Source organism: Ranitomeya variabilis, chromosome 2, assembly GCF_051348905.1.
Source record: "Ranitomeya variabilis isolate aRanVar5 chromosome 2, aRanVar5.hap1, whole genome shotgun sequence".
NCBI classification, from domain to species: domain Eukaryota; kingdom Metazoa; phylum Chordata; class Amphibia; order Anura; family Dendrobatidae; genus Ranitomeya; species Ranitomeya variabilis.
Genome location: NC_135233.1, coordinates 852,430,050 through 852,443,323, shown reverse-complemented (window position 1 = coordinate 852,443,323; position 13,274 = coordinate 852,430,050). Strand labels below are relative to the sequence as shown.

Sequence of the window (13,274 nt, the reverse complement as noted above, 5' to 3'; positions counted from 1 at the left end):
GAATTGGGCAGGTTGTTCTTTGTGAAGAACAATTTACATTTTACTCAAAAATATACCTATAAAGAGAAAAATCAGACAAACTGAAAATTTGGCAGTAGTCTCATAATTTTTGCCAGAGTTATCTAATATATAATTGCCTAGAATACTACTTCCTGCAATTTGTGCCAACTTCCGTGGCTTTGTCCGGAGCTAATGTCCGGAGCTAATGTCCGGAGCTAATGTGCGGAGCTAATGTCCGGAGCTAATGTCCGGAGATAAGTGACGTCACCAGTGTCCTACACCCAGGCAGAGCACAGGGGCCCCAGGCAGAGCACAGGGGCCCAAGGCAGCATATGGGGCCCCAGGCAGAGCACAGTGGTCCCAGGCAGAGAACAGGGGCCCCAGGCAGCCTATGGGGCCCCAGGCAGAACATGGGGCCCCAGGCAGAGCACAGGGGCCTCAGGCAGAGCACAGGGGCCCCAGGCAGCATATGGGGCCCCAGGCAGAGCACAGGGGCCCCAGGCAGAGCACAGGGGCCCCAGGCAGCATATGGGGCCTCAGGCAGAGCACAGGGGCCCCAGGCAGCATATGGGGCCCCAGGCAGAGCACAGTGGCCCCAGGCAGCATATGGGGCCCCAGGCAGAGCACAGTGGCCCCAGGCAGAGCACAGGGGCCCCAGGCAGCATATGGGGCCCCAGGCAGAGCACAGTGGTCCCAGGCAGAGTACAGGGGCCCCAGGCAGCTTATGGGGCCTCAGGCAGAGCACAGTGGCCCCAGGCAGAGCACAGGGGCCCCAGGCAGAACATGGGGCCCCAGGCAGAGCACAGGGGCCCCAGGCAGAGCACAGGGGCCCCAGGCAGCATATGGGGCCCCAGGCAGAGCACAGGGGCCCCAGGCAGCATATGGGGCCCCAGGCAGAGTACAGTGGCCCCAGGCAGAGCACACACCAAATCGGAGGCCGAGGGGCCCCGCCAACCAAATCGGAGGCCGAGGGTCCCCACCCACCAAATCGGAGGCCGAGGGTCCTCGCCCACCAAATCGGAGGCCAAGAGTCCCCGCCCACCAAATCGGAGGCCGAGGGGCCCCGCCAACCAAATCGGAGGCCGAGGGGCTTCGCCAACCAAATCGGAGGCCGAGGAGCCCCGCCCACCAAATCGAAGGCCAAGCGGCCCCGCCCACCAAAGCGGAGGCCGAGGGGCCTGGCCCCGCCCACCAAAGCGGAGGCAGAGGGGCCCCGCCCACCACATCGGAGGCCAAGGGGCCCCGCCCACCAAATCGGAGGCCGAGGGTCCCCGCCCACCAAATTGGAGGCCGAGGGTCCCCGCCCACCAAATCGGAGGCCGAGGGTCCCCGCCCACCAAATTGGAGGCCGAGGGGCCCCGCCCACCAAATCGGAGGCCGAGGGTCCCCGCCCACCAAATCGGAGGCCGAGGGTCCCCGCCCACCAAATTGGAGGCCGAGGGGCCCCGCCCACCAAATCGGAGGCCGAGGGTCCCCGCCCACCAAATTGGAGGCCGAGGGTCCCCGCCCACCAAATTGGAGGCCGAGGGTCCCCGCCCACCAAATCGGAGGATAAGGGGCCCCGCCAACCAAATCGAAGGCCGAGGGGCCCCGCCAACCAAATCGGAGGCTGAGGAGCCCCGCCCAACAAATCGAAGGCCGAGCGGCCCCGCCCACCAAAGCGGAGGCTGAGGGGCCCGGCCCCGCCCACCAAAGCGGAGGCCGAGGGGCCCCGCCCACCAAAGCGGAGGCCGAGGGGCCCCGCCCACCACATCGGAGGCCGAGGGGCCCCGCCCACCAAATCGGAGGCCGAGGGGCCCCGCCCACCAAATCGGAGGCCGAGGGTCCCCGCCCACCAAATCGGAGGCCGAGGGTCCCCGCCCACCAAATCGGAGGCCGAGGGTCCCCGCCCACCAAATTGGAGGCCGAGGGGCCCCGCCCACCAAATCGGAGGCCGAGGGTCCCCGCCCACTAAATCGGAGGCCGAGGGTCCCCGCCCACCAAATCGGAGGCCGAGGGTCCCCGCCCACCAAATTGGAGGCCGAGGGTCCCCACCCACCAAATCGGAGGCCGAGGGGCCCCGCCAACCAAATCGGAGGCCAAGGGGCCCCGCCAACCAAATCGGAGGCCGAGGAGCCCCGCCCACCAAATCGAAGGCCGAGCGGCCCCGCACACCAAAGCGGAGGCCGAGGGGCCCGGCCCCACCCACCAAAGCAGAGGCCGAGGGGCCCCGCCCACCACATCGGAGGCCGAGGGGCCCCGCCCACCAAATCGGAGGCCGAGGGTCCCCGCCCACCAAATCGGAGGCTGAGGGTCCCCGCCCACCAAATTGGAGGCCGAGGGTCCCCGCCCACCAAACTGGAGGCCGAGGGTCCCCGCCCACCAAACTGGAGGCCGAGGGTCCCCGCCCACCAAATCGGAGGCCGAGGGTCCCCGCCCACCAAATCGGAGGACGAGGGGCCCCACCTGTGAAAATTTTACTGTGAAAATACCTGATGGGCACACAAGTATGCGCCAGTATGGGTACTAAGAGCTTTTCCACATAATAATGAAATATTTTAAAATGTCATAGAACATACCAATATACATAGTTATTGATACATATTATTTATTATTTACATTATTGTTCTTAAGCAAAGAACCGTTGTTGTGGCATTTGCCACAACACGCAAAGTTGTTGTCTGATGTCTTTCATCACTCCCCTCATAAGCATGTTCATGGATCCTGTGTAACTGTACCTTAAATAACAAGAATTGTCAAGAGCTGGTGAGTGCAGCCATTTTTTGTTCTTTCTTGCTATTATTTATTAATTGTATTATTCTTACATTTGAATAAATAAAGTATATATGGATTCTAGACTCCCGATTCTTTAGAATCGGGCTGCCATCTAGTATAGGGGAATAGCTATGGAGGATATTCAATAAATTAAAACATAACTTTTAATAAATATATAAAATACTTGGACCCTAACAAAAACACATAATAGACAGTGTAACAAAGTGCTAAAGTGAACCAGTGCTAGAAAAGTTTAAAAGAATTGGAACAGTCTTACCAATTTGGACGGACAACTGGAAGAGGTCTCACCAGTTCTGTGGGGTGGGTGGTTCCAAGATGAATACACAATGCAGGAGCAAATAGGCCAAGGGTAGGGATAATTAATGTAACCACTGTCTTCCCTGTGAACCCTTAAAGAGCTCCTGTCCTCACAAGGACAGGCCCCAAGTGAGCCCTGCTATGGCCTCCCACCAACCACAGTATACCCTAATTGTCTCTTATTTCCCTACGCGTTTCAACTCCGATAGCGGAGAATCCTCAGGGGAGTTATATATAAAAAATGTCAGTGGATCTTCTAGAGATTCAAAACAAACAGTCCATCATAGTCCATACCCAGGGGGGTTAAATGGAAAAAATGCCGATGAGTCTCCTGATGAAAAAGAGACAGTCCATCAGAGTCCCTACTGGTCCGAGTATGTCTCCAAATAAGACGGATCCCGCAGTGGCTGGGATTCCGCCATGCAACAGCAAAAACTACGGATGTGTCCGCCGTTTATCATCCTACTGCCATCTAGTATAGAATAAAAAGTCTTCATATCTTCATCTCTTAACTGTGAATCATTTCATATTATTCAGGTAATGGAATCCACTGTGAAGATATTAATGAATGCGAGACCAGTAATATCTGCTCACCTAATGCAACCTGCATTAACACTGAAGGAAGTTTCATCTGTACTTGTAAAGATGGATTCACAGGTAAGCTCTGACTTACATGTTGAGGAAATTTATAAACAGAAATGCATCTTAGTGCATTAAAAGTTGTAGTCAATAATGGGAGCTCACAAAAAATGTATGCAACATGATGTACTGTATTATTAGAAGTCAATTGAAGACATGTGTAGCTGTGTGTACATGCTGTTTAAAGGGAACCCGTCATATAAAATAACACAATTAATTAGTGAGGGCTAAAAGCCGAATTAATTGCTTCACCGCATATGCATAAGTACTTTTATATATATATATGGGGAGAGTAAGGCAGATGTTTTTTTTAAAATAGAAAGCAGAAAACTCCTTTCAATTTAATGTAGTTCAGTCTTATAAAATAATTGATGATGTATAGATCCTTGCATAATAAATGGACTTGTACTATAGTAACTTAAAAATTTCAGTAAAGCTTTTTAATTTTTCAGAAAACACCGAATAATATCCCTTATGGGGTCATGAAGGATACCGAATATTTAAACCAATATGAGGAAACCTTCACTAAAAGACCAAGAAATAATTGAAAAAATGTACTAAATTTTATTAAAGACAAAACATACATAAATATAAAATAATGATGATAGTGGCCACCAGTGCAGAAAGAATGGTGGGACAAAACGGGTCTAAATACAGTAATAGTGTATACAAAAAAATTAATATTATTAATTATTCCCACCCCTGGACGAAGCATTTCCTGTGCGAAACGCGCGTCGGGTGTGGTGGGTCTCCGGGTCTATTCTTGTGGTAACTATACCTTATATGGTTTGCATATTTATGCCTGTAATGTATACACTTTATTGGTTCCTGTGTTTCATATTTTAGCTCAGGTCTTGGCACTATTTAGCCTTGCATTTTGTACTGCTGCACTAATATAGCTTAAAAGTATACAACACAATTGCACTATTGCACTTTACTACCTTTATTTATGTGTTCTTTTTGTGGCTCTGTGAGTTTATGACACACTATGTGTTTAGTATCCTGACTGTGCAATAATATTAATTTTTTTGTATACACTATTACTGTATTTAGACCCGTGTTGTCCCACCATTCTTTCTGCACTGGTGGCCACTATCATCATTATTTTATATTTATGTATGTTTTGTCTTTAATAAAATTTAGTACATTTTTTCAATTATTTCTTGGTCTTTTAGTGAAGGTTTCTTCATATTGGTTTAAATTTTTAATTTTTCATTGAAGGTTACAGACATAGCTTTGACTAACGCCTTCACCACCAAGCGTGTTTTCACTTTCCTGGCCAGGACAAATTTTACAATTCTGACCAGTGTCACTTTATGTGGTAATAACTCTGGAACACTTCAACGGACCCTAGTAATTGAGATTGGGTCCATTCACTATGCTGAAGCAGCAGAGTTTCTCTGGTCTCCATCTGGCCTCTGTTCAGCAATGTCCTTCTTTTCAGAAGTACATAAAACTGTGGTTGACCTCACTTTTGTGCACGCCTAAAAGGATGAACACCGCAGTATCATAGGCCAGATGGTGTTCACAGTATCATTATAGGGAATCTTCCACTGGAGTTTCCGTCTGAATCCACGTATTTCAGAAGTTTAAATGGAAACCCTGGTGTAAGCGTTCAGCGTAGTGCGCAGGATAAATGTGCAGAATGAACAAATCAACACTATGTCAAAAATGTATTTTATTTATTCTCCGGTTCTGTGCGATAAAACAGATTTATATCGTTTTTGTATGTTTGGCATCTGTCACACACTAAAAGTAATTTTTTTTTTTACAAAAATGTATTTACATAGCCATATTTTGAGAGCTATATTTTTTTTATATTTTCGTCAACAGAGTCATATTAGGGTTTATTTTTTGCTGGACTAGTTGACATTTTTATTGGTACCATTTCTGAGTACATAACATTTTCGCATTCAATTCCGATTTTTGACAGGCAGAATGAACAAAAACCAGAAATTCAGGAATTTCTTTTTCTCTTTCTTTATGCTGTTTTCCATGTCATAAAAGCGATACCACAATTATACCATTATTTTATGTATTGCTACATCTTCGGCTTCCATTTTCCTGAAGCCCACTACAGGGAACTGAATGGGAAAGGGGCCGCCACTCATCGGTGTTGACATCTAATGAGCGTCCAGGCACCACAGCATTGCCCAACTCCTGCCGCTGGCCTCCTGAAGCATGACCTTGCCTCCTGGGATCCACTGCCTCTGATCCCCCACAAAGCTACTGTTAAAATGGACTATAAGACATGCCACCATTTCATTTTTAAAGAAATGTTTGGGCTGTGAAAATACCTAGAGCGTTTATGAAAAATAAATGCCACATTAGTTGTGCATCAGTCGCTTGGCACAGTACCAGTAGATAAAGACTCAATGAAAATTAGCTGAGGTCCTTAAGAACTCATGGATGCAGTTTATCTGGGCCCATTTCATTCACATTGATAAGAGTCAATGCCCTGAACTGCAGCCTTAACACTGGGAAATTGGTCTTTTTAAAATTAAGTGATTTCATCCTCCCAATCTTGAGTTTTTCATTTTTTTTTACAGTTTATGCAAAAAAAGAATGATATTGTGATCACTGTTACGAAGATTTTCATTTCTTCATTGGTAGAAAAGAAATGGCCTGATCCATCAGAGTATCGGCTCTTGTAGGTTCTTAGATGAAGTTCAGAAAATTTCTCCCCTTTGCAGCTGAAGCAATACCATGATGCCAGTCAATATTTGGGTAGCTGAAATATCCTATATTTACTACTGTACCGAACTGTGAGCCTTCACCATCTTATTGTGCAGCTGACTCTCCCACTCCTCAGAAATGTTAGTGGGGGTCTATAGATTAAATGAAAAGTTAATTTTCAGTGTCTCATTTTAATTCTACCTGCAAGGATTTAACTTCCTGACAAACCATCCTCCCCTATTGCTTAACATACAGCCGTACTCTTCCTTCTTCCCTATTTGACCTCTCTTTTCAAAAGAGCATAAAACCAGTAAAATTTACAGCCTGATTATGTGAAAAGTGCCAACCAAGTCAACGCAACACCAGCTACATAATTGTGTTCCTTCAGGGCTATGGCCTTAAACTCTTCCATTTTGCTATAATAATGTTATTGCCACATCAAAATGGCTCAGTGGTTTTTTGTGTGCTAATAGACATGCCACATGCCCTCCCGTAATAAATGCCTGTAATGACTAGTCTGACTGCTTGGTCCAGGTGGGTACAATGTGTGTGGCCTTTGCAAACAAAAAAGTGACTAATTAAAGCTTGAATGGGGTGAAGGAGGAGAAGATGAAGCAGAGACCACATATCTCCAGCCACTTTGATTCTTCTAGAAGCCAATAGAAAATGATTTGATTAGGATAGAATTAATAATAATAAATATCCTAAAATTATGTAGTCAATGTTACAGTAGAGATAGTTGTCTACTCCCATATTATCAACTAATACTACCAATTATAACAAATGATAGGTTCCCCTTTATCCCGACACTTGCATATTGGTCTATTATCGGGAAATTGTTGGCTTTGCCAATTGAGATTGTAATATTATATTAGTAGTAATGATATAAAAATATGAATTTTACACAAATACAGAATATACTAAAACTAAACTCTCCTCTTTCTTATACCATTAAAAAAGTTTTAATTAGCAGTAAGTATTCTAATTTTTTGTTGCTTAAAATCTGGGTGCGTCCTATAATCAGGTATGTCTCAAAGTCAGGAAAATATGATATATCATTATTTCTCATGACAGAATTGCCAATTTTGCTAATTCTTCACATAAAAATATAATGAAAAAATAGAACCAATAAAAGCTACAGCTTTTTACACACAAGCTCTCACAGAGCTCTGTGCTCATAAAAAAATAAAAGATTATGGCTCTCAGCGTCAGATACCCCCCCCCCCCAAAAAAAAAAAAAGTTTGAAGGATTTTTTGCACAGAAATAAAAAAACATTAAAAATTATAAATTGGGTATCACTGTAATCATGTTGACCAATACTATTGCATTTTATCTTTATTTATTTATACAGAACACAAACACAATAACAAAAATGCCAGAATTGTCATTTTTCTGCATTGCTTTACAGGATAAATGAAATAGAAAGTGATCAAAATGTTGTGGATTTTGTCCTGCAAAAGATTGTTTGCCTTGCAAAAGTCCTTACGTAACTCTGTCCAGATACAAATAAATAAGTTATCGTTCTCAGAAAGTAGTGACCAAAAAAATAATTTAAATTTTTTTTTTTTATATATAGCAAATGTAGTAAAGCATAAAAAATAATAAATAAAATTGGTATTTAAAAAATATAGTAAAAAGTTATTGAAAATTCATTTGTATCCAAAAATACGACCAATTATACCCTAATTTTGGGGAAACAAACAAAGTGAATTTTTTTCAAATAAAATATTTATTGCAAAAAAAAAAGCTAAAGCATAAATGATACAACATGAATTTGATATTGTCATTTTCAAAATGAGCCACATAATTAAGGTAATATTTTGTTTTCGCAGCAAATTAAAATTGTAAAATTTAAAATGTCAAAAAACAGCAACAGAATAGTTGTTTTTTCTATTTCTTCCCATAAGGAGTTAATAAAATAAGTATTGTATTGTATGTACCTTAAAATGGTGCCGCTGTCAAATACAACTCTTCACACTAAAAAATAATCCTCATACAGCTGTCTACTAAAAGAAACAAAGATTATGACTCCTGGAATGAGAAAAAAAAATGATGTGTGAGCATTAAGGCCAAATGAGGCTTAGTCCTTAAGGAGTTAATACTGTGAACTTTCAATAGATAGTGATAAGAACTAGTGATGAGCAAACGTGCTCGCCACTACTCGTTACTTGCCTGAGTATCACCGAGTATTTCCAGGATTATTCGGCGGTAAATCGTGTCTCCACCCAGCATTTTTGGTGGACTTTAGAGACCCAGTCATGGTGCAGAGATTGTCTGCCAGGCCATGAAGCACCACAGCCATCTTTGTTGTGGTCGTGCAATGATTGGCTTGGCCGCACATCATCATCCCGAGTATGAGAGACCTGGCACCTCCCTGCTAACAGCATTCTGCTCCTGATTCAGCGAGAGTAGGGAGAGTTGCTGCCGATATAGGGTCAGAATCGTGGTTTTTAGAGTTAGTGTAGGTCTGCAACTCTTACATCCACAACCCCTCAGAAACCAAAAGTCCTTTTTAGAGCTAATTCGTGGGTCCCGATATTGCAGCGCTAGGCAGGCAGGGCACAGCATATCCACATCAGTGCAAGGCCTGCAGGCACTGTATGTGCATACATTGCTCTCACTGCATCCTTCACAAAGCTCCATAACTGTCTGCTGCTGCTGCAGCTTCTTTACTGCACTGTGTTCCAAATTATTATGCACAAAGAGTTTAGGAGTGATAAGGTTAGAATTTTTTTGTTTGTCATTTAAACTCCTTGATGGTGATGTGGGTCAGGGCTCTTTATATCACTGAAAGCAATTGCAGATACCTGTGCAAATTAGTTTGGCAGGTGTGTCCAAATAAAGGCAAGACTACTTAAGAAGGCTGTTCCACATTATTAAGCAGCCTACATTTTTTGCCAAAATGGGAAAGAAAAAGGATGTGTCGGCTGCTGAGAAGCAACAAATTGTGGAGTATTTAGGTCAAGGCATGACTACAATCAACATTGCCAAGACACTTCATCGTGATCATCGCAAAATCAAGAAGTATGTAGCTGATTCCCAGCACACACGTGTGCATGCTGATAAGGAAAAATTGAGGACTCTTTCCAACAGGCAATTGCGTAAGGTTAAAAGAGCAGCTGCAAAAATGCCTTGTCATAGCAGCAGACAAGCTTTTGAAGCTGCTGGTGCCTCCAATGTCCCCAGAACAACAAGATGCAGGGTCCTTCAGAGGTGCGTAAGCCATCCTGTCGACCACCTCTATCCACTGCACACAAGCAGAAACGGCTCCAGTGGGCAAAACGATACATGAAGACTGACTTCCAAACTGTTTTGTTCACCGATTAGTGCCGTGCAACGCTCGATGGTCCAGATGGATGGAGTGGAGGATGGCTGGTTGATGGACACCCCATGAAAACATGGCTAAGGCACCAACAAGGAGGAGGTGGAGTAATGTTTTGGGCTGGAATGGGGAGAGAGATTGTCGGCCCCTTTATGATCCCTGAAGGGGTAAAGATGAACTCCATAATCTATGTGGAGTTTCTAAAACAACACTTCCTGCCATGGTTCAAGAGGAAGAACCGTGCTTTCCGCAGCAAGATCATTTTCATGCATGATAATGCACCGTCTCATGCTGCAAAAAACACATCTGCATCTCTGGCTGCTATGGGCATAAAAGAGGACAAACTTATGGTGTGGCCACCATCTTCCCCTGACCTCAACCCCATTGAGAACCTCTGGAGCATCATCAAAAGGACTGTCAATGATGGCGAGAGGCATATCACATCTAAGCAACAGCTCTGGGAGGGTATTCTGTCCACATGCAAAACAATTGAAGCAGAAACCATCCAAAAACTGACAAATTCAATGGACGAGAGAGTTCAGAAACTTCTTTCGAACAAGGGGTCCTATGTGCAAATGTATCATCACCTAGAATAATTTGATTTCATTTTGTAATAAGCTGATAATGCTTATAACTTCACAATTGACCATTTTTTTGTTCAAAATAAAAAAAAGGTTGAAAACTCTGCTGTGCATAATAATTTGGAACATGCATTTTGAATGTTTATTTTTTTTTTAAAAGATACTGTTTTCATAGGCAGTTTGTTCCAAAACATTGCAATTATACTAGAATAGTAGATGACTGGAAAATAACAATGACTGCAATTCAGATAGGTAATTTGGAGAAAATATTAGGAAATATTATTTGCATAATAATTTGGAACACAGTGTATATACATAGTTGCATTTTTTTTTCTTTCCAAAAATTCTCCCCCAAAAAACAAAAATATACAGTCTGTTCTGTCAGACTGAGGCCTGTTGAAAAATCATAGTTTGTTAGGCATACGTAGCATAGTTGTGTGTGCTAGCCTTGTGCCACTTTTTTTTGTGAGTAACGCAATGTTTATTTAGGGGCCGCGTTAGGGGTCGCGTTAACGTCCCCGCTCTCGCAGATCCCTGATCTGCGAGAGCGGGGAACGGACCTCGGGCACGCCGCGGACGCTGCAAGCAGCGTCCGAGGCGCGCCACAGAAGAATGGCACATCGCTAGCGCGAGCCAAAAAAGGCACGCGCTAGTGATGCGCTACAGGGAAACTTCATATTGCTGTCAATGGGTGCGCTAACGGACCCATTGCACGGCGTTAATTGCGACATTTTCGCCATGCAATGCTGTCCGTTAGCGCACCTATTGACAGCAATATGAAGTTTCCCTGTAGCGCATCACTAGCGCGTGCCTCTTTCGGCTCGCGCTAGCGATGTGCCGTTCTTCTGTGGCGCGCCTCGGACGCTGCTTGCAGCGTCCGCGGCGTGCCCGAGGTCCGTTCCCCGCTATCGCAGATCGGGGATCTGCGAGAGCGGGGACGTTAACGCGACCCCTAACGCGGCCCCTAAATAAACATTGCGTTAGCGCAATCCGCTAGCGCTAGCGCTAAACGGATTGCCCTAACGCAGTATGAACCTAGCTTAATTCTATACAGCACTATTTAGCTTCCAAAATTACACCTATTTGCCACTGTGGTATTTCCGTGACAGCCCTCATATATCTGTGTGCTCCAAGTTTGGTCATTGTAGGCCAGAGGACCACTTTTTTTGTTGTTTGTTACTGAAATTATATACAGCATTATTTAGTATAAATTAACATAAAAAGGGCACATATTTGCCAGTGGGGTATTTCCTTTACAGCCCTCATATATCTCTGTGCTCCAAGTTTGGTCATTGTAGGCCGGAGGACCACTTTTTTTTGCTGTCTGTTACTGAAATTATATTCAGCATTATTTAGCATAAAAAATATTAAAAGGCCACATATTTGCCAGTGTGTATTTCCGTGAGAGCCCTCATATATCTCTGTGCTCCAAGTTTGGTCATTGTAGGCTGGAGGACCACTGTTTTTGCTGTCTGATACTATAATTCTATACAGCACTATTTTGCATTAAAAAAAAGGCCACATTCTCACAAGATAGATTTCATTTAACATGGGCTCCCTGGAAAACTTTCAGAACTAGTAATGAATATCTGGCTATTATTAATCCCTAAGTTTCCTGAAGATCCTTAGATGCTACTGCAACCTATCAACAAATGTTCCAATGCACAATAGCATCTCACCTATTGGAATTTCTTAACAGGCCGGCTATCCTCTCCACCGTAAGAGTAATCCCCCAACCTCCTCCCCCCCTCTTCTTCTCTTCTTTAACTTTTTATTTTTCAAAATTTATTGCATAAAAGTTATTGTGATGAATATATAATCCTATTTTTACAGGTAGTCTCTGTATTGCTGCACCCTGCTGACCACCGACTGCACTACAAACGAATATTGTTCTTTCTGTTTCCATTATAAAGCGGCCCTACAATGTTATGTTATTGTAAAAATTAACAGATGACTTCCAATACTATGTATGTTCCCACAAGGTTATCTCTTTATTAATGCTTTCGAGCTGTTAATCGTATTAAACTTAATAAAAAGATGTTTAAAACAATTAAAAAAGGCCACATATTTGCCAGTGTGGTATTTCCGTGAGAGCCCTCATATATCTGCGTGCTCCAAGTTTGGGCATTGTAGGCCAGTGAATCTCTTTTTTTGCTTTCTGATACTGTAATTCTATGCAGCACTATTTAGCATATAAAAAAAAGGCCACATATTTGCCAGTGTGGTATTTCCGTGACAACCCTCATATTTCTGCATGCTCCAAGTTTGGGCATTGTAGGCCGGTGTACCTCTTTTTTTGCTGTCTGATACTATAATTCTATACAACATTATTTAGCATAAATTTACTTCACAAAAAAGCCCCCAAAAATTAAATACAGTCTGTTCTATCATAATGATCAGCTATTATTTCGCTACTAATAAAAATATTTGTGTTGAGGATTTGAAATAGTGCAATAGGATTTTAAAATGGGCAAAGCAAGGGGCAAGGTATGGGGAAGTGGACGTGATGCTGGGCAACAACAAAGACCCACATCTTCTCGCTCGACCTTCCTGTCCCAGTTTCTAGGGAACAGCAGCACACCAATATTGAAGCCAGAGCAGTGTGAAACGGTTGTTGGTTGGATAGCGGATAATGCTTCCAGTCACTTAGCCGCCACCACCATCACCATGTCTTCCACACGGTCAAGTCTGAGTAGCCATGAGTTTGGCCCGGATATTCCTCACCCTGATCCTCCTTCCTCCCACCATGCCGAGTGCCCTGAGACAACTGATCCCACACTTGGACACTCTGAAGAGCTGTTCAGTTTTCCATTTCAAGATTCAGTACTATCAGTCAGTTAACTTGAAGTGGGGACAGATGAGATCGCATGTAGAGATGCCCAAAGCTTTGACCAGCCCCGGTCATGCGAAGGCGATGGTGGAAAAGTGTCAGAAGAGGTGGACGAAGATAAGACACAATTGGCAGAAGTCTGAAGGAGGAGCA

General features: G+C 44.1%; 1 protein-coding gene across 13 annotated transcripts in view; it reads left to right on the top strand.

Moving 5' to 3' along the window:
* LOC143808019 (uncharacterized) overlaps positions 1-13,274 on the top strand; it is a 428,145-nt gene that overhangs the window by 190,775 nt on the left and 224,096 nt on the right. For all 13 annotated transcript variants that reach the window (XM_077290233.1, XM_077290228.1, XM_077290231.1 and 10 more), the window contains exon 50: positions 3,610-3,729. In XM_077290233.1, coding sequence (XP_077146348.1) covers positions 3,610-3,729 — 120 coding nt within the window. The remainder of the gene's footprint in view (positions 1-3,609; positions 3,730-13,274) is intronic.